General features: G+C 39.1%; 1 protein-coding gene across 5 annotated transcripts in view; it reads right to left on the bottom strand.

Annotated features, from left to right (window-relative positions):
• SLC35A3 (solute carrier family 35 member A3) overlaps positions 1-19,827 on the bottom strand; it is a 43,934-nt gene extending 24,107 nt beyond the window's left edge. The window contains exon 1 of one of the 5 annotated variants that reach the window (XR_003434380.1): positions 9,346-9,919. Coding sequence is in view for 2 of the 5 variants with exons in the window: in XM_027114466.1 (XP_026970267.1) it covers positions 9,346-9,618 (273 nt within the window). In the remaining 3 variants the exon portion in view is untranslated. Of the gene's footprint in view, positions 1-8,849; positions 8,871-8,908; positions 9,045-9,345; positions 9,920-19,806 lie in introns of those variants that run through there. The other 4 variants (XM_027114469.1, XM_027114466.1, XM_027114467.1 and 1 more) reach the window with 4 other exon arrangements.
• Between the last annotated feature and the right edge of the window lie 2,858 nt (positions 19,828-22,685).

Raw genomic sequence — 22,685 nt, 5'->3', positions numbered from 1 at the left:
ATTTTGCCTACATGATGAAGCCTCCATAAAAATCACAATACTATAGGGTTCAGAGGGCCTCCAAGTTGGTGAACACATCCACACAGGGAAGGTGAGGCACCCCAATTCCATGGGGACAGAAGTTCCTGTGCTGGGGACCTTCCCAGACCTTGCCCTATGTATTTCTTCATCTGACTGTTCATCTGTATCCTTTATCATATCCTTTAATAAACTGGTAAACATAAGTGTTTCCCTGAGTTCTGTGAGCCACTATAGCAATTTAATCAAACATGAGGAGAAGGTTGTGAGAACCTCTGATTTGTAGCCAAGTCCAAGTCAGACAGAAATTGTGCATAACCTGAGGACCTACTACTTGTGATTGGCATATGACGTGGGGTGGGAGCAGTCTTGTGGGACTGAGCCCTTAACGTGTGGGATCTGATACCATCTCCAGACAGACAGTGTGAGAATTGAAGTAGGACATCCAGCTGGTGTTGCAGAGAATTGCTTGGTGTGGGGAAAAACCTCACATACATGTGATGACCAGAAGTGTCAGAAGTGAAGTATCCTGTATGAGGAGTAGAGGAGACAGACAGGAGGAAAGAACGGCGTTGCTTTTCTAATATGAAGTTAAGAAGTAAAATACATGCAAACACATGCTCATTTGCACTAGATCACGTGTAAAGAATTACAATTTAATTTACAATTCTGCCTAAGGGAAGAAAAAACTCAAAATGAAAAAATTCAAAATACTAGCATTTCTAAGATATACAAATACTTAGTTTGGTTGGAGTACAATATAGGTAAAAGTTAGTACTTTCACTTAGTACAATATAGGTAAAAGTTAGTACTTTCACTTAATACAACCCCTAAATGCAAAGCAAATACATAAACACGAAATAGACCAAAAAAAGATTATGTTCCACCTCTATAATTTACAAGAGTAACATTGTTTCTTCCTTGTAAAGTCTATAATATTTTCTCATTATAACTGAAAACAATCTTTTACCAATTTCATGTTTAAGATTTAATTTCAGTCTCTCCTACATTTTTTTCTCTTACCACCGAATTCCCCTTCTTTTATCCTTTCAGGTGTTGCCAATCTTCTGGTTTCCAGATTATTCTGTTTCATAAAAATTTCCTATCCAAGAAACTTTTATATCAATAATAAGAAACTGTTAGGTTCTTTCACAAATGGAGCCTCATTCAGTTTACTTTCAAAAACGTCATGAACCAGTCCACAAATCACTACCCATGTTCCATTAAAGACCCCAATTACTAAGCTCCGTAAACCCACTTGGAGTTCAGTGAGGCTCTCAGATTTATAGCAATGTCAAAGAGACAGGATGCTTAGATGCTCCACTTCTACCTTAACAGCTAAGACCTGAAAAATGTATTCTTCCTGGTCACTAGAGTAAATGGCACTATTTCATTTGGATTGCTTTCCTTTGTTTTCGTTTGTTCTGGTTTTTCTAAAAAAGCATTTATTATTTTATTTACTTTAAAAAGTAGCATATTATTAGTGAGAAAAAATTAGTAAACTTAAAAATATTAATAAGTAAAAATTTGAACCATAATCTCACCACTCAAAGACATCTAATAATAATTTGATATAGATTCTGTCAATTTTTATTAAGTTTTTTGGAAATCTCTAAACTCAAGAACACTAGCAGCAAAGGTAAAATAAAGTACCTAGACCTTTTCATACTCCCACTGAAAGGATTTCAACAACTTTTGGGGATTCTTAGTTATATAGAAACTAGTCTTGTAATCACAAAGTTCCAAATTCTCCTGAAAAATAATAGATCTTTCTTGAGGGAAAAAAATGGATTTTAAAAATACAATAAAGTACCAAGAATATAACAAACATCCATGATTCTACCACCCAGAACTAACAATTGTCAGTCTTGTCACATTTGCTTACCTTTCCTTTTTTAAAGGAATAAAACACAACAGTTAAAGTCCCCTTTAAGCCAAATTCTAAGTCCTATTCCTTTTCCCCTCCCCTATTATCATACATTTGGAGTATGTATTTCAGTGCACTTTTAAAATTTTATACACCTATATAGAAATATCCGTAAGCCTAAATATTTTAATATACATACATGGTATCAAACTGTATACATTATTCAGCATCTTCCTTACTTTATTCAGCATTGTTTTGCCATCTACATTGATATACAGACCTAGTTCATTGCTTTTAATAACTCTATGTTGTTCCAACAAATAAGCAGACCTTCTATTTACCCATTCTCCTACTGATAAACATTTACGATCCTTTCTTTTCCTTTTAAAGATTTATTTAAAAGTTTTCTTAAAATTTTTCAACAAGTAGCTACTAAATATTATATAAGCTACAAATATTTCAAGCCATTTGGCTAAAATTTAATATTGTATATGATTTCTCAGGTCTCTTCCAATTCTAATACACACACACAATTTTATTAAAGTAATTTCAATTTTTTCATCTGAAAGTGTCTCAATTTTTAAATTGTAAACTTTGAGTATACATATAGTAATACATAACATATATAATCATTAACTATTGTAAAACTATTAGTGTATAATTATTGCATAATAATAATGTATAATTATAATTTTTGTGTATGTGTGTGTATACTATAATCATACTTATTCGATACAGTCACACTGCTAGTACTTCTGAAAGTCCTTTGCACAGGAATATTTCAGGATTTGGTTAGTGACTACAAAAGATCTTGTACTTGCTTTCCAATCATTATTTTTCTCCTGAATTGTTAGATAAGTTTGGTATTTACAAAGTTGAATTTTACTATTTTTAAATGCCATCTCACCTCTTGAAAGAAAAATGTACAACAAAAACTTCATTCATCTAATAAGCTCCATTCATTTGGATTTGATGATGACTTGGTTAGAATTGTGTGCAAAAAATATTAGTAAGCTTATTAAGAGTTCAAAAAATTTCTCAGTAATTATTTATTACTCTTAAGGGGGAAAAAAAGGTTTTTCAAACATGCTAGAAGGTACAATTTAAGTACATTTTATATGCTAATTACATATCCCTCATTTCCATTAAAGTCGCTCCCTAAGATCCCTGCCTTTACAATGCTTTGTCAGTCAATTCTGAGATACATTACAGGCCTTAAACATTTAAAAAATATATATTACACAAAGTATATATATCATTAATGCACACTACTACTACTTCCACCCTTATATTAATCAGGGTTAGTGAGAAATTAGTTGTTTATACCATCATTATTGCACTAGATATGCATTAACTAAGTTCTAAAATATTCAAAACACTATATACTAATAATTTCTATTTATCTTTTCAAACAGAGATAGGTACTTGTAGGTAAACCTGAAAATCAGTCTGGCTACATTATATCCAATAGGTTACATGAATAATCTTTCGGTCTGTGTATGAAGCCCATTATTCTACTGAGACAATAATATCTGTATTTTGCTGTTATGTCTTCAGCCACTAAAAGTTCCACAAAACTAAATCTTTAGTCAATGTCTTTAAATTGTAATAACATTTATATAGAGAAATTGGCTCAAGATGGTGGGGTAGAAGGCCATGTGCTCACCTCCTCCTGCGAGAGCACCGAAACTAACTGCTGAACAACCATCAACAGGAAGACACTGGAACCCACCAAAAAAGATACCTCACATCCAAAGACAAAGGAGAAGCTGCAGTGAGATGGTAGGAGGGGTGCAATCACAATAAAATCAAATCCCATACCCGCCGGGTGGGCGACCCACAAACTGGAAAACAAGTATACCACAGAAGTTCTCCCACTGGAGCAAAAGTTTTGAGGCCCGCTTCAGGCTTCCCAGCCTGAGGGTCTGGCAACAGGAGTAGGAATCCCCAGAGACTCTGACTGTAAAGGCCAGCAGGATTTGATTGCAGGACTTACGCAGGACTGGGGGAAACAGAGACACCACTGTTGGAGGGCACACACAAACTCATGTGTGCACCAGGACCCAGGGAAAAGGAGGAGTGACACCATAGGAGACTGAACCAAATCTACCTGCTAGTGTCGGAGGGTCTCCTGCAGAGGCGGCAGGCAGGTGAGGCTCACCGTGGGGACAAGGGCACTTGGCAGCAGCAGTTCTGGGAAATATTCATTGGCATGAGCCCTCCCAGAGAGCACCATTAGCCCTGCCATACAGCCTGTAGGCTCCAGTGCTGGGTTGCCTCAGGCCAAACAACAAACAGGGAGGGAACATGGCCTCACCCATCAGCAGACAAGTGGATTAAAGTTTTACTGAGCATGGCCCTGCCCACCATAGCAAGACCCAGTCCCTCTTAGATAGCCTCACCCACCAGAGGGCAGACAGCAGAAGCAAGAAGAACTACAATCGTGCAGCCTGCAGAATGAAAACCACAATCACAGAAAGTCAGACAAAATGAAAAGGCAGAAGATTATGTCAAAGTCAGACAAAATGAAAAGGCAGAAGATTATGTCCCAGATGAAGGAACAAGATAAAACCCCAGAAAAACAACTACATGAAGTGGAGTTAGGCAACCTTCCAGAAAAAGTATACAGAATAATGATAGTGAAGATGATCCAGGATCTGGGAAAAAGAATGGAGGCAAAGATTCAGTAGATGCAAGAAATGTTTAACGAAGACTTAGAAGAACTAAAGAACAAACAAACAGAGATGAACAATACAATAACTGAAATGAAAAATACACTAGAAGGAATCAATAGCAGAATAACTGAGGTAGAAGAATGGATAAGTGACCTGGAAGACAGAATGGTGGAAATCACTGCCACGGAACAGAATAAAGAAAAAAAGAATGAAAAGAAATGAAGACAGCCTAAGAGACCTCTGGGACAACATTAAACACATGAACATTCGCATTATAGGGGTCCCAGACCGAGAAGCCAGAGAGAAAGGACCTGAGAATATATTTGAAGAGATAATAGCTGAAAACCTCCCTAACATGGGAAAGGAAACAGTCAACCAACTCCAGGAAGCACAGAGTCCCAGGCAGGATAAACCCAAGGAGAAACAAACACACAGAGACACACAGTAATCAAATTGACAAAAATTAAAGACAAAAAACATATTAAAAGCAATAAGGGAAAAATGACAAATAACATATAAGGGAACTCCCATAAGGTTATCAGCTGATTTCTCAGCAGAGACTCTGCAAGCCAGAAGGGAGTGTCATGATATATTTAAAGTGATGAAAGGGAAGAACCTACAACCAAGAATAATCCACTCAGCAAGGCTCTCATTCAGATTTGACAGAGAAATCAAAAGCTTTACAGACAAGCAAAAGCTAAGAGAATTCAGCATCACCAGACCAGCTTTGCAACAAATGCTAAAGGAACTCCTTTAGGCAGGAAAGAGACTAGCAACTTAAAAAAAAAAAAAATTTATACAGATTTTTAAAGACTACTAAGTACCTAAGTAATTCTGCAAATCAATTTTCCTTCTATTATAAAAACAAATGGTTAAATTTCTACCTTAAGGTTTTTAGAGTGAGCTATATTTACATTTTCTAAACATTAGTTCTGAAATATATTCCCTAAGTATAATATTATAATCTATTTTAGGTTAATGACACAATAGAGTACATATGAAAACACACATATTTTAAAGTGCTATGCAAATATAAATTCACATTACACTAGTCAGAAACAGCTATTGGTATAAAAACAAACCTTTTAAAGTTCTTCCAAGTAAATGAACAGAAAAAGTAATGCTGACCTCAGCTGCAATTTTTTGTTCATTATCTTCCATGATGCCAAAACTTTAAAACTGCAACCTATAACTGTGTACTAAATAACGACAAAATTCATCACAACTGGCTTTACTTCTGACACTGGCATTTATATATCTTCCTGCCAAACTATCTCAGAAGTAGAGACAGTATTCTCCAAAAGTAGCAACAATATGTTGTACTTGACGTCCATAATAATCCTGTGGAAAACCCAAAATCTTATTTATAAAAGCAAAAGAAATATGAATTAAAGGTACTTTACATTATTGACATAGTCAATTTTGTTTCTACGATAAAAATAATAAGCTCCACTAAGTTAGTGAACTTAAGTTCACTCTTAAGTGCTTAAGAAAAGCAAAATCCTGCTCGACAACACTTAACAACTGACTCTTTACATTCTATGGCTCCTATTACATTCTAACTTAAACAAGTTTTCATTGTTTCTCCTTCCTTTTCTTCCTCAAGGTATCAGGTATCTGTTTACATAAGACAATATCACTTGTATGTAAGTTAGAGTACTGTGTGAATTTTTAACTTGTTCTTTTACAGACTGCAGAATTTCCACTCCTACATTCAGATAAAATCAATAGTACTCAAATATTTCTTCAACTTAACAAACATAAAACCTATCTGCATTCTAATTTTTAGATTATAAATTGTTCAATATTATTGTACTCTTTACATAATGTCAGTGACTGGGAAAACATAAAGACCTAATAAATATAGCCCTAAGATCCCCTTCTAATGTGAGGTGCCATGTAAAAACATACTCCTTTCTCACCCTCTCATTTCCCCATCCCTGTGCCATTCTGCTCTACCACTTTCTGCTATGGTCACTTCCCACCACTTACAGCTAAAGGCTGATGTTAAAGGTATTCTACAAAGAACAGAGACTACTGTACAATCCGGGTAGGATCTGTAGGGTAGCAAAACTTGTCATGCCAAAATATCTCTTTGGCATGTGGGTTATTTCAAGCTGGAAACAGTGAAGGCCCTAAAGACTCAGCAAGATCTTTGACCTTTCCCCTAACTGATAAAAAAAAAAAAAAAAAAAATTAGATAGAGGGCCTGTTCCCACAGTATCACCTGAGATTATCTGCAAAGAATTAAGAATATGGGCTATGTGTGGTGGAGGGAAACTCTAGGCAGAGCCTAGAGATCAGAGTCACTCTGTGTCCCACTGTCTCTGCATGGCCCAGCAAATATTTATTTATCAAACTTTTGCTTTTACATCTCCATGTCAATTGCTTTCCTCCCCTTTGAAGCCTCAAACCACTACCCCCAACATCCTCTCTTGTCTTTAGCTGCAGATGGTATGTAAGGTGAGGGTTTCAGCCATTTTGACAAGTTACTCAGTTTTCCTGGGTCTCTCCCATGTATCCGTGTTATTAAACCTTTGTGTGATTTTTCTCCTCAATCTGTCTCATGTCAATTTAATTCTTAGACGGGCCAGAAGAACCTAGAAGAGTAAAAGAAAAATTCCTCCTCCATGACAGGTCCACAGGCACTAACCATTAGTAAGGTTTCAAGATTCAGGAGATGCGGTCAGAAGTAGAAAATAAAGGTATCACACAATTCACCATCAATATTTAAATACTAACTATGGTGAGGAACTACGATGAGCACTGATACACAATGATGAACAAAACAAATATAATCTGTTTCTTCATACAGCTTATCCTCTAGCATGGAAGACACATATTATTCAAATAATTTAAGAAACAGTATAAGGGTGTAAACTGCTATGACATGGTGTATAACAGGAAAATATCATAGGGAAATTATGATCCTTGTATTATTATGGTCCTTGTATTATTACTGTATCAACTTGGTTAAACTCAAACACATTTCCACAAATCCCCTTCTCTATATGGTGCCAGGTCAGAATTGGCTAAGCACAAAACCTGCACAAGATCTGGAAGGCAGAAGTGAAGCAACAGCCATTACTCCAGACGATTCTCAGTTAAATGTGGTGAAACAGAAGCAAAGGTGCCGGCAGGTTCCAGTTATCCTCCCTTCCCTGCTTTAGGTCAACTCTTCCCAACTGCTGATAACCCTACTGAGCAACAGGTCCTAATCCTTAAAACCTGTAAATGTTACCTTATTTGGAAAAGGGAATTTTGCAGATGAAATTAAGTTAAGGATCTTGAGATGGGAAAATTATCCTGCATTAGCTAAGTGAGGCCTAAACACCAACGTAAGTGTCCTCATAAGAGACAGAAGAGGAAAATACAGATACTTAAGAGAAGAAGGCAATGTAAAGATGGAGCAAAAAGAGATTTGAAGATGCTGGGCTTGAAGACTGGAGTGATGCACCCACAAACCGAGGAATGTTGGCAGCCACCAAAGCTGGATGAAAAAGGGAACAGATTCTCTCCTAGAGCCTCCAAAGGGCGCATAGTCCCTCTGACACTTTGATATCAGCCCAATGATACTGATTTCTGATTTTGGATCTGATTGGAGCCATGGACAGCTACAAATTTTGAAGAATTTTGGATACTACCCTAAATAATTTTAAATTTATTCTGGATTCAATAGAGAGTCACCGAGTATTTCTGAGGGAAAAGAATACACAAGACCTCTGGCTTTAAAAAGCAGTATGGGGGGGTAGTTATTGGAAGGAAGACAGGCTGAGGGCAGCAACTCTAGCCACTGCTATAGCATAAGTAAGAAGAGGAAAGAGAAGCCACGTTAAGCACAGGAATGAAAAAGGGAAGAAGCAAATTGAGATGCTGAAAAAGTAGAATCAATACTTGGGAGGAAAGTTAGGACCAGAAATATAAATTTAGAAGTCATGCCTTTAAAGGAAACAACCTGAGTTTACCAGTGAAAATGAGTAAGCGCACGAAGTGAGAAACTGTACCAAAATTTCATCTTTAACTACCAAAGTTGAATGTTGATCGAAAACAAAAAACTTAACTCTGGTTCCATTTTCAAATACTACATGTAATAGAACATAATAAAAGATTCAGTCTTCTACCATAAAGTAATGACACGTGTTTTACTAAGCAAGGCCCAGTACTACATTTAATATTATTATCCTTTAATTCATTTGAACCAGCGTTCCCCGAAGTTTAGTTGGTTTAAATAAATGTTAATTAAAATGCTCCCTTCCTAAACACTCAGAACCCTCTCCCAACACACACACCTGTTCTGATAGGAATCCCACCTGGCCTCAGACAGCCCTTGCCTATGTATTAGCCTTACCAAGGACTGCTTTTCCATTTTATGAAGTCCCTGCGACTTCTTCAGCGCAGCGTCCCCGTCTGGTGGCTCGGTACCTGCCACAGGGCCACACACCGAGCAGGAGCTCCGGGGAAGTTCGCTGACGGAATGACCGCCAGCCTGGCCCTCCGGCCGCGGCTCCCCACGCCCCAGCCTCTAAGGCAAACACTGCGGTTTTCATTCGCTTGACACACCCCTTTCCCCGGGCCCTTTTTTCCTCTTCCACCCAGCACATTCCTCATATATTCCCTCGGACTTAACAACGTGTCACTTCATCCACTCCCACCCCTACTTAGCTAGTACTTAGTCTATCCACACCGTCCCCTTCACTCAGACGGATTTCACATCACTGCCCTGGCCGGAGCCACGGTCACCGGCCTCCCCGTGCCCGCAGCCGCCCAGGAGCGCGCCAGACTCACCTCCCGCGCCGCTCGGCCGGCTGCGCGCACTGGGGGCGGCGGCTCAGCTCCGCCGGGCCCCCCAGGCTGCGGCGCCCGCCGGGTCCCCCGCGACCCGAGAAGCGCAGCGGCGCCCGCTCCCGCCGCCGTCGCTGCCGCCGGCCCGGTGCGGCCCAGGCGTTTCCGGGTTCCCGCGGTCCAGTCCCCCAAATGCTCCGGCTTCCTCCTCGGCCCGGGCGAATACGGTTCCCGGCTCCGCTCTGGTGGCCGCAGCTCTGCACTGGCCGGCTCCATCCCGAAGGCGAGGCACCCGGGCGGCCCCACGGGCGACCCCCGGTGCCGGCTTCACCGTCCGGGGCAGTACCTCCTGCTGGGTGTGTCCTGAGGGGACCTGGCGGACAGAGTAACTCCAGTGGCGGGCCTCTGCCGGGCTGCCCGGTGGCGGAGGGCGCCAGGGTGTCAGACTGCGAAAGTAAAGTCAAACTCCTTTTGGGGCAAAGGACCCGGAGAGGGAGTGAGGAGGTGGGTTCGGGAAGGAAACAAACCCGCTTCTAAAAATGACTGTCACTGACAGTGAAAACCAAAGAGATTCGCTGTGGCGCAGGCTGCCACCCAGTCATCTGGAAAGCTTGTTCGGCTGGAAACAACCAATTCTCCCACCCTGGCTTAGACCCTGAGGCAGAGCCGCGCCCAAAGCAGCGCAGCCAAATAGTAGATAGAGTAGGATTGTCCCTTTCCTCTTAACGCAATGCTTTATATTACAAATGAGTAAAACTACGTCCAAGAAACACAAACGGAGAGAGAGCAGTAAAATAAAATTAAATAACTGTGTTAGAGTAGAATAACTGGCTTTAAACTGTTCTGTAATATGATCTTGAGAAATTCCCCCGATGGTGGAATATATATCAGATCTTAATGTTTGTCCATATATTTTGGAAGTATAATGTGCCTGGTGCATAATAATAATAGCTAGGCACTATTCTAAGATTAAGAGGTAGATAGATAGATATAGATAATATATAATGAATATATATTTATTTTAAAAATAGTAGTAATTATGTGTGGTTGTAAGGGGAAAAAAAGATTTAAAATATTTTAAAAATACACGAGCAGAAAAAGTATACCTTATGACATAAGTACAGCTTTTTAGAGAAAAAAAAGAGCTTTTAGTCTGTTCAAAAAGCTTTAAAATGAAAAAAAGGGACATGGAGACACTTATTAATTACAAAATAGTAACATGTGCTTTGTCATCTTGGAAAATGACCAAAACTCTAGACAAACAAAAACAACAATGAAAGTAGAGGGTTAAATATATGAGACCCACAATTGATGTAAAGATATTAGTCCCAAAACTGATGACCAAAAGATAGTAATACTTTCATTAACCTCTCCTAGCTTTACAATTTATACTCTAACAACACTGAACAGCTTTGAGTTTCCCCATATATACCATTCATAGTACCTTTTCCTATTCCTCATGCTGTTCACTGAATGTAGAATATGTTTCCACTGCTCCTGCCTATATATATATATATATATATATATATAGTCATCAGTTTTTTGTTTTTTGGGGGGGGGGGGGTACGCGGGCCTCTCACTGTTGTGGCCTCTCCCGTTGCGGAGCACAGGCTCCGGACGTGCAAGCTCAGCAGCCATGGCTCACGGGCCCAGCCGCTCCGCGGCATGTGGGATCTTCCTGGACCGGGGCACGAACCCGCGTCCCCTGCATCAGCAGGCAGACTCTCAACCACTGCGCCACCAGGGAAGCCCCTGCCTATATTTTTTTAAGTTAGCCCCATTCATCTCTTAATTCTCTGTTCAGATATTATCACAAACTTCAAGCCTTTTCTTGCTTCCTTCCTCCCAGGGGTCTGAACTTCTCTGTGGTTCCATAACATCTTGAGGCATCTTGTGCATATCAAAATATTTTACTTCACTGTATTGTGATCTGATTTATATATATCCTTTCTGCCCAACACTCTCCTTGAGGTCAGTGCTATCCTATTTATCTCCGGATCTCCAGCACCTAGCTGGAGTAGAAGTAGTAGAAACTTAACACGTATTTCCTGAACGGACCTGAACTGGTTGGTAATGGTGGTGAAGACAAGCCAGGCAGTACAAAAGCTCACCAGGGAAGAGTATCCAGCAGAGCCTAAACTGCAAGTCTAGGCATCCAACACATTTAAAGATTCAAGTCAGCACCCAAGGCCTGAAGCTCTTTTAGTAATAATAATCCAGTAAGGATTGTACCTTTGAGTAGTTTGCCTGTATCAATCTCATTTAACCCTCACAACAGCCCTATAAAGTAGACATTAGTACCTGTATTTTACAGAAGGAGAACCTGAGGCTTACAGACATTAAGTAATTACTGAAGCTCCCATATGTACTGAAAGGTGAACTGGGATTCAAATTCTAATTTGTCTGCCTTTAAGTCCATGCTTTCAAACAGTACACTTAGCTGTCATAGGAAGAAAAAATGGAACAGAAAAGGAATGAGCACAGTATAGAAAAAAGGTGGCAGGCAGCAAAAGTAGCAATAGGGGTAGAAGTATCAGTGAAGAACAGAGATGGCTGTGAAGGAAGAGAGAAAAACAGCAATCTGGGGGCACTGGGGCAGTGGACCGGCTTTGGTGTTTCTATGATAACAGATCTCAAAGGCAAAATTTTGACACCCTAAAGACAGACAAATTAGAGTAACATATCAGTCTAAGGGCAGCTAGAGCCAAACAGGACTAGGTATCTCACTGGTACTTGATTAGTGCTGCCAGATAAAACACAGGACACCTAGTTTAACTTGAATTCCAAATAAACAATGAATAATTGTTTAGTATAGGCAATATGTGGTGTACACTGTGGAAAGGGAATGTTGCCTGCCATTCCAGTAAACAGAGTGTCGCCCACCATTCTAGTTGTACAAGGATCAAGCCACCAGCCAAGGCAGAGCACCCCACCCCTAGCACCCTGAGGGGAATTCAGGATGGAGAAAGACAGGAAGCAGGCTAGGCTTCTGGATACTGGCCTTAAATAGTTGAGATGTATATCTAAGGAATAATTTCAATGCATTGGTCCATAGAGAGAAAAGCACTAACATAATTAACTTTAGATGTCTGGTTTTTTTGTGATTAGCAGTAATCTTTTGATGTTAGACTGCATGTTTTGTTTTCATCAGGAACTTCCTATATATCCTGGCTCCTCCCTTAACTCTTCAGAGCGGTTCCCCAGAGCTATCTGAAGAGGCTGTCTCCCAGGCTACAGTCCTCAGTAAGATTCACAAATAAAACTGAACTTGCAACTTTTAGGTTGTGCAAGTGACAATACTTAAGCTAAAAAGAATTTATTGTTTATCAGAAATTCAAAATTTAACTGGGTATCCTATATTTTTATTTTCTAAATCTGGCAAACCTATTGAAAGCATGAGTACATTATAATATTGCACAATAACTGCAGTTTCCAAGAGTGGCCCAGAGAAATTAAGACTAAATTAAATTATTTGTGGTGTAGATGATACTGCAAGCATTATGCACACAAAGTGACGTTCCCCAGATCAGTATCTTCAGGCAGAGTCAAGGCTGATAGTTTATAATCTTTAATGGCTTAAGACTCCATAGGAAAAGACAAAATGATAACAAGAAAGAAAGAGAGCATGGACTATGGCAATTTATATTTTTAAAGAATTGCTTACCAAAACAGTTAAAATACAAAAAATTTCAGTGCTTAGGGAATTAAACCTCAGGTTTCCAGGTGTCACTTATACTTTGCTTCTATGCTATTATAGTTCTTAAAACTATTGAATTGAAAGTATAGCTCACAAACAGGAAAAACCAGTTGTTCCCTCAAGCTACCAAATTAGCTGAATCTGGCATGTTCTTGTTAGTTCTTCAGGGCAAAGAACCTGTGTGGAAAGCATAGCCAAAGGTTATTTGCTTGTCCATCATTTACCTCTAAGAGAAGTTGAATGAGGTCACTTCCATATCATCAGTAGCTCAATAGTCATGTGATTCTTTTGCTTCATGATAGATCTGTAGAGTTCAACACTCTATAGAACAGCTATTTGACAGGTTTGAAAGGAACTTACTTTTTATTTCCTTCTTTTCCAAGGAGGGGCTTCTGCTTGGCTTTTCCTATTATAACAGACTTACTTTTGTCTGGGGGGAGTGGACCAAGGGGTGTTTTAATGGAAGTGATGCCATTTGCTCTATCTATGTATTCAGAAACTGGGAAAATTAACCCGGATGATTGCTGCCCCATGGATCTTGTTGATTCTGGTCAAAGCATCAGTTATAACCTGATATTCTTTTAAGTCTCTGGTAGATAAATTTGGTGGTCTGGGCATCAGTGAATTGGTTTTATCTCAGAGTCAGGGGATTCTCTTTTACCTGGCATAGTTACCTGACAAAATCACCACAGATCCTTTTGTGGAAGTCTAGGAGAAAGGTACATAGTAGGTACTTGTGCTATTAAAGCTGGTCAGGGGCCTCTTAAGTCTGAGAATGGATGAGGGGGTGCAATTGAGTGAAGTTTGGCCTCTATATAGTCCTAGAGTACATTTGATTATACAGTTCATATGCACTTGGATTATGCTGTCCACAAATACTTCCTGCTCTCTACCTTCAGGACATGTGGTAGGTTGTGCATTCTGACTCTCTTATGGTTGAATGGGACCACATGACTAGTTCTGGCCATAGGGGAACAAAATTTACCACCCCAAAATTTCTCTTTGGTATGTGGATAATTTCGAGTTGAAAACAATCATGGCCCAAAAGACTCAGGAAGAAACTTTGACTTACCCCCTAGCTGCCTGAGGAATGTAGAGGACTGTAGTATGAACTAGGCGTGTAGATAGGGAGGAACCTAGCAAAGTGTTTGTTAAAATTTCTCTCTGTGTCCCACTGTCTCTGCATGATCCAGCAACATTTGCTTACCAAACATTTGCTTCTCCATCTCCACGGCAATTGCTTTCCTCCCCTTTGAAGTCCCAAACCACTAACTCCCAACACCCTCTTTTGTCTTTAGATGAAGATGATGTCTAAGGTGAGGATTTCAGCCATTTGGGTGTGTTATTCAGTTTTCCTGGGTCTCTCTCATGTATACATGTTATTAAACTTTTGTTTGATTTTCTACTTTTAATCTGTCTCATGTCAACTTTAATTCTTAGACCAGCCAGAAGAGCCTGGAAGAGCAGAGGAAAATTTCTTTCTCCCTGACATGGCCAATCAGTTGTAAGCAGATTGTGTGTCAACAAGGGCCATAGCATTGAATTGCTATTTTGTCATCCTCTGGAACTCTCTTTCTCTCTGCTTTGAGTCTGGCAATGTTCATGATCATGATTCCATGAGCCTACATAGAGTGAGGAGCTGTAAAGTGAAGTCCTCAGCAACCGGCAACAGACATTCAGCATGAACAAGAAATAAATCTTTGTTATTGTATGTCATTAAAATTTTGACAAAACCTGGCATATATTGATTGATACAGAAATTGACACCCAGAGATGGGGTGTGTTTTAATAAAAACCTTCCTTTTGTAGAAGTGCCTTAGCGTTCAAGTAAGCTGATTTTATAAGCTGGAAGAATGATTATGTTATGCATTGGAATATTTGATAAAACTGTCACCTACAATAACTTGGAAGGTAAATAATGAACGTAGTAGGCTTGTAACTCTGGGAGAAGAAAGTAGAAAACAAATGTTAATTGTATATGTTGGTTAGTGTTGGCTGCATTTGACAAAATGCTTCATGAAAGAGAAGCACTCAAGAAATAATTGACTTTTTTATAAGCAGAAATGGAAAGGAATAAAGAGAACAGAGAAGTTCAAGAACTTTCAGGGTTGGGAGTGGCAAATGCTTTTCACCTCAGTTGGTAAATTACAAAATTGAATAGGCTTTTTGTCTCCAATTGGTAAACTATAAAACTGAGTAGCGTTTGGAACAAAAAAGGCTATTAGAACTAGGCCTTTAGGCAAGGATCAAGTCAAGCATATCTCTGTCATAACCATCTTTAAAATCTCTGCCTGCTGCTATGTACCACAAGTTCAAGTCTATGGTATGAGAGAAATGTCTACTCATGTGACTTTAAGCATTGCCATAATGTGTAAAAAGACAAATTTATAATAAGACTTGTGAAAATGAAAGTGCTTGTTAGCATAAAAGACATTATTTTTAAGCTAGGAGAGTTCTACTTCAAATATGTTTAAAGCAATACAGCCTACTTAACATACAGCTTGTGGAAGTATATCTCAATAGGTCACACCCACATAGCAAAATTTCTTGAATTATTATTAAAAGTATAGGTTCCAGCTCTAGATGGCATAAGCATACTCTATTCTATTTCTCCCAGTGACTATAATAAAATCCTGAACCGAATACATAAAGAAACTAAGGACTCTGAAAAGTAAATAATAGCAGACAAATCAGGAAGGAAATTAAAACTCAAAAGTAAGACCAATAGTGAGTTCCCTGTTTTTTTCCCTCTATTATTTCCTGGTTTAGTCTCAAGGCAACCCAAATTCTGGAACATTGCAATGGGCACAGCCAAGAGAAAAATCACTCTCTCAAATAAGAGGAATGGGAAAAGGGACCCCTGAAGAATGCAGAGAATGGGGAAATATCCTGGTTTTGTTTTCCTCTATTGGCTCTGCAGGGCTCCACTTCCAAAGCTGCACTCTCTCTGGGCAGTGGCTAAGGGCAGTGAGTGCATCAGCAGCTGAGCTTCCTGATCTGCCTTGAAGGTAGATCCAGTTGTGGGAGGTGTCTGTCTGATAGCACAGAAGACTGAAAGCCAGGCATTCTGGCCAGAGGACCAGGGGAAGAAACCCTTGGAGCCAGAGAATGTTGTGGAGATTTTGAGAGCGGGGAGCTCAAAAAGTGAATCCTATAGATATATGTGTGTGAAGTTCTAGGATCACCCCAGGAACTCATGTGTGAAACTAATCTGATAAAGAAGACCAAAGGCTTTGAACATTGGTCTATGGTAAAGACCACTACCCAGGCCTGTTTAGCCCCTGGGGGAAACATATAGAACAGATCCAAATAATACTGCAAATGTTTGAAAACTGAAATTACATTGGAACCATGGCCCAAAGAAGGTAGGCTAAGACAGTTGGCCTGAACCCAACTGGGACAACCAGCTGCTAAAGCAAAACAAAGAAAAACTCAACATTCTCCAGAGGATTTTAACAGAGCTTAGAGTCTCATAACATAGCAATTAAAACATCCAGGATATAATGCAATATTACTCAATGTTAAAAAAATAAAACAGAAGCAAGAAAATTGTAGCAACTCACAAGGGAAAAAACAAATCCCAGTTTGAGATGACTCAGATGTCAGAATTACCAGAACAAGACTCAATAGCTCAATAGCAGAATGGAAAAGAGGAAATTGTCTGTGAACTTGAAGATCAACAGAAATTATCCAATCTGAACCAGAGAGAAAATATTGGAAAAAAATTGGACAGAGCCTTAGGGAACTGTAGGATGATATCAAATTGTCTAACATTTAATGCATTTGAGAGGCAGGAGGAAAGGAGAATGAAATTAGTGCAGAAAAGAACATTTGAAGAACAAAATTAGAGGATGCACGCTACCCAATTTTAAGAATCATTATAAAGCTATAGTAGTCGACACAGTGTGATATTGGTGAAAGTGTACACATATAATCAGTGGAACAGAATAGGGTCCAGGAATAGACACAAATATAGTCAACTGCTTTTTGACAAAGGTACAAAGTCAATTTAATGGATAAAGGATGCTCTTTTTAGCAAATGGTAGGGAAAAAAATTTGTACATCCAAATGCAAAATGAAATGAGATGAAATGAAATGAAATGAAATAAAATAATAAAATAAAATAAACCTCAACCTCAAAAAACCCCCCAAACTATAAAACATTCCAAAGAAAACATAGGGGACTTCCCTGGTGGTACAGTGGTTAAGACTCCATGCTCCCAACGCAGGGGCCTTGAGGTTCAATCCCTGGTCAGGGAACTAGATCCCACATGCATGCTGCAACTAAGAGTTCGCATGCCACAACTAAGGAGCCCAAGAGCTGCAACTAAGGAGCCTGCTGGCTGCAACTAAGACTTGGAGCAACAAAATAAATAAATAAATAAAATAGTAAAAAAAAAAAAGAAAACATAGAAAGAAATCAATCACTGTGACCTTGAGTTAGGCAAAGCATTTTTAGGTATGACACCAAAAGTACAATCCATAAAAGAAAAAATTATAAATTGGACTTCATCAAAACTTCAAAATATTTTTTCTGCAAAAGAGACTGTTAAGAGAAATAAGATACAAACTGTAGACTGCTAGAAAATATTTTAAAATCTCCTGACAAAGTACTTGTATATGGAATTTACAAGGAACTCTCAAAAGTCAACAATACGAAAAAGCCCAATTTAAAAAATGGGCAAAGGATTTGAAAGGACACTTTCTCAGAGAAGATATACAGATAACAAATAAGCACAGGAATAGATAGTCAACAGCATTAGCCATTAGGGAAATGTAAATTAGAATCACAGTAAGATACCATTACACACCTATTAGAATGGCTAAACAAACAAACAAAAATTGACAATAAGTGCTGACAAGGATGTGAAGAAAGAAACTATCATACATTGTTGGTGGGAATACAATATCATGTAGCTGCTCTGGAAAACAGCTTTGCAGTTTCTTATTAAGTTAAATATATACTTATATGACCCAGCAATCCTGCTCCTAGGTATTTATTTACCCAAGAGAATTAAAAACTTATGTTCAAACAAAATCCTATATATGAATGTCTATAGCAACATTATTCATGATTGCCCAAACCTGCAAATGCCCCGATTGTTTTTGAATAGGTACATCAATACAATGTACGATTCCATTATATGACATCCAGGGACCAAGTAGGAGGGATTAGTAGTTGTCAGGGATTAGAGGTGGAGAGAAATTTTGATTACAAAGAAACAACATAAGGAAATTTGGGGGGTGATGGAGCTGTTCTGTATTCTGATTGTAGTGGTGGTTGCATAAATCTATGCATGTGTTAAACCTAATAGAACTGGACACCTTTTTAAAAAAGTAAATTGTCTCTTTCTCTCTTCCTCTCTGTCTCTATCTCTCTATATAAAATACCTTTACCAACACTACGTTATAAATTAAACTTTGTCTTGGCAGCAGGTTGTTTTGATGGTATTTTCAGCAAATTGGCCTTTGACGAAAATATAAGTATTATGCTACCCTTTTTTTTTTTATTAGGGAGGTACCAGGTATTTGGGAAATATGTATGTTAACAAGGTACTGACATTCCTCCCTCTTAAATTCTGTGCTAGGAAGGCCACTCCCTCAATTAAACAGCTGCTCCAGATCTGAAAGATTGTGTTGTCTTTTTTCTAGCTCCTCACTACTAATTTTAAAATATTATTCTCTCACTGACAAGGAAAAAATTTCTCCTTTGCCATCTTTATTCTCCCACCTTATGCCCCTTCTTATCCCTGACATCTGCTAACCACATTTCCACATTTCTCAGAAGCATTACCACATGTTTTACAGTCTATTTCTTTTACTGTACTTTAGCCGCCTATACCCATGACTACATTTTTGACTTTATCACCATGATGCTCCATCCCTGAAATAATAAATCTCAATAGTCCAGTATTTATCCAGAACTTCCTTTCATTTCAGCTGTGTCATTTCTTTACTCACTATACCTATCTATTTGAATTCTTCAGGATTTTTAGTCATTTTGTTTCCTCCATTTGCCTTATTCTATCTTTCCCCTCTTTCTTTCTTCTTTTTCTACCTAGATTTGACCCCCAATGTCCATAACCTCTTCCTGTTACCATCCACTGCCATGTCCTTTTGTACTTCTATTCACCCAGAATTACTTAACCTGGATCAGTCCACTGATCTCCTTTTCCACTCATACACTCAGTTAACAAATCTGCCAAAGATTCCTGGAGAAAATTACACAACCACATAACTTAGTGGATTAGAGCCATTGCAAATTTACAGTCTCTGGTATTAAATAACGTGTCTACTCAATATCTTCAATTCACTTACTCTATGTTTCACAGTAATCATTTCAAGCCTTCACAAATCTCTAGACAGCCCTCCTCCTTATGTCAACCCTCCCCGTCACACACATACCTCAAAGAAAAAACCGAAGTTATTAGGCAACTTTCTCAGCTTCTTGAACTACCCCTGTTGTAAGCAGAATTCTAAAATGGCCCCAATGTTCTCTGCCCCTGGTGTCACACCCATGATTAGATTGTGTTATATAGTGTCAATGTTAAACTTTACCTGAGCCTGGAAAATAGAGGTGCTTAAGAAATCCCCCCAACCCTTTGTTTTCCAAAATTCCTCTACCCTTTCAGGTTCTGAGAAATGGCTTACTATAAAGAACCACTTCTCCCAATACAACTTAAATAAGATTTGCTGTCCAACTTTCTCATGGTTCCTATAAGACTCACAGTTGACCCTACCATTTACCTGTGACAATTTCCTCTTACCTGAATCCTCTGACATGGGCAGACTCAGAACGTCCAACTTCCATTTTCTGTCTCATGATTGATTAGCTGAGATTAGAACTGTTTGGTCCACCTGAAACTAGCTAACCACAGGGGAAAACATTTCCTGTTCAGCTAACCAACTGAGACTTCCCCTGTTTGCAAAACAATGCCAACTGTAAATCACTCTATCTGCAACTTGTTGATCCTTCCTGTTTTAGTTCAAGTTGCTATGACAAAATGCCAGACTGCGTGGCTGATAAACAACAGAAATTTATTGCTCACAGTTCTGGAGGCTGGGAAGTCTAAGATCAAGGCGCTGGCAGATTAGGCGTTTGGTGAGAGCCTGCTACTTGATTCATAGACGGCACCTTCTAGCTGTATTCGCACATGGCAGAAGGGGATAGGGAGCTCCATGGATTCTCTTTTATAAGAGCGTTAATCTCATTCATGAGGGCTCCATCCTCACATCTAGGCACCTCCCAAAGGCCCCACCTCAAAACCATCCCATTGGGCATTCGGATTTCTACATGAATTTTGGGGGGACACAAAAGTTCAGACCATAGCATTTCTCTATGAAACTCCAAGGCAAAACCACTTGCTGAGATTCTCTAATCCACTCTCTCTAATAGCCTGAATAAAATCAAGATCCTGACTTGTCCAGCTTTTGCCTTCAATAGTGTGGTGCCATGAATCATATGGGACTGGACCTCTCCCTCAATCCCTCTTTACTCCATCCAAGCAAGGGGAACTCCTCATGCCCTTTGTGCTCTACTCTTGACTGGAGATCCAGATTGTAAGGCCAACTGGCCCGAGGCAGGGGAACACAATCAGATTCACAGGTTGCATCAGACCGAAATTCTCCCGACCACCCAGTTCCAGAAACTGCCCTGGAGACATTCCGGACCACCCAGTTCCAGAAACTGCCCTGGAGACATTCCAGACCACCCAGTTCCAGGAACTGCCCTGGGGACTTTGAACCCAGCCCAGCCTTCCCGCCTTTCGAGAGGCGGGACTAACGGTCCCCCAGGATACCCGAAAAGACCACCAAATAAGGAATACCCTGCGCCCTCCCAGATTCACCACACCCCTTTCCCTTCTTCCCCTATAAAATCTTGCCCAACCCTCGCCCGGGTGCGACTTCTCTGGCTCCTTTCTCTCGGACCAGTGAACCTCGCCCGGGAGCGCTCCCTAATAAAGCTCACTTGAAGCTTTCCTCTGTTTTGCGGTGCCGTTTGTTAAGATCCGACCTTACACAGATATTCAACAGCAAGTCCCACATGTGGACCTGTGTTCCAGACTCCTGTCCGTCAGCAGCACAGTAAGGACTTGATTTGTATTCTTTTTGAGTACTGGCTTGATTTCTGGTGCTAGCTTCTTTTGGTTTTATGGGCTGAACTTTTGATGACCTCTGTAAATGTTTTAAATGGTTTATAGAAATCTTGCCTCTGTGGGTGAAGCATAGCAGAGAATCTTGTCTATTACTCTGTTTTTCTCTATTTTGTCTACTTGAAACTCAAATCAATGAAAAATTTGTACCTAGGGGCTTCCCTGGTGGTACAGTGGTTAAGAATCCACCTACCAATGCAGGGGACACGGGTTCGAGCCCTTATCTAGGAAGATCCCACATGCTGCGGAGCAACTAAGCCCGTGTGCCACAACTACTGAGCCTGCGCTCTAGAGCCTGCGCTCCACAACAAGAGAAACCACCGCAATGAGAAGTCCGCACACCGCAACAGAGAGTAGCCCCTGCTCTCTGCAACTAGAGAAAGCCCGCACACAGCAATGAAGACCCAATGCAGCCGAAAATAAATAAATAAAATTAATTAATTAATTAAAATTTGTACCTGATGAGAACAAAACCCCCTTTTTTTTCCTACTTGGCTGAAATACAAAATTGACTGAAATTTAAAAATTGAAGCTATAGGCTCTCTCTGTTTGGGTCTGTATATATGTTTATGTGCCTGTGAGTATGTAATATTTTCTTTCCTTCATGGTACTACCAGATTATAAAATCTCTTAAAAGAGTGCTACTTGGAGTGATTTAGAGATAAGTAAGCCTTATCTAATTCTAAAATTCCCAGAAATTAAGGAAATTGATCTAAAAATTTTTATTTTATATATATATAATATTAATGCAAATGGCTTAGGAATTTGAGTTCACATTATTTAGGTAAATCTTTGGCAAATGACACTAGTTTAATATTCTTGGTTTAATAAAAAGCTATATTTTCTGAGTATTAGCAATAAGCATATTTTCTTGATACATATTTATTCTAATTGGGTATGTTTTTCATAAACTTGTTCATTTACTGATCAAATAAGCTAGCATGTATCAACTATATGTTTAAGATTATGAAAAATGTAAATTTGTGTTTAACCAAATTGAATTGTTATTCTGGCAGACTTTATTTCAATAGTAATTGTTTTGTAACATGTCCTCTTTGAAATAGCTTCCAAGATCTCTAGGTGACTTAAACTCTTGGACAAAAGCTAAGTTGAGTTAATTAATGGATATTCATAGAAACCTAGATCATTTCTAAGTAGGATAGATAGGATACTGAAACATTAATTGCAAAGCATAATTTTTAGTTTATATAATTTTTGTACACTTTTGCCTCTCATTTTTATTGATACACAGAGGCTATATATTTGGATCTGTTAATGAATGTGTTCATTTTTTGCAGCTTTGGGATATGTATGGCTATAAAAAGTTGTGAGATGTATATTCATAAGCTCTGCTGATCTGCCAGAAATGCTAGTGTATTACAGATAGTCACAATTACCTAACCTCTTAGTTTTCCCTGTGAAATAGAAGTGACTGTGATTAAAAGTTATAATCAATATATGTAAATGAGCCTCTACTCAGAGCAATAGTGAGA

The sequence above is a fragment of the Aethalodelphis obliquidens genome, unplaced genomic scaffold, assembly GCF_003676395.1.
Source record: "Aethalodelphis obliquidens isolate GAN/ISIS:26980383/991018 unplaced genomic scaffold, ASM367639v1 scaffold13, whole genome shotgun sequence".
Lineage (NCBI taxonomy): Eukaryota > Metazoa > Chordata > Mammalia > Artiodactyla > Delphinidae > Aethalodelphis > Aethalodelphis obliquidens.
This window is presented reverse-complemented; position numbering and strand designations above follow the sequence as displayed.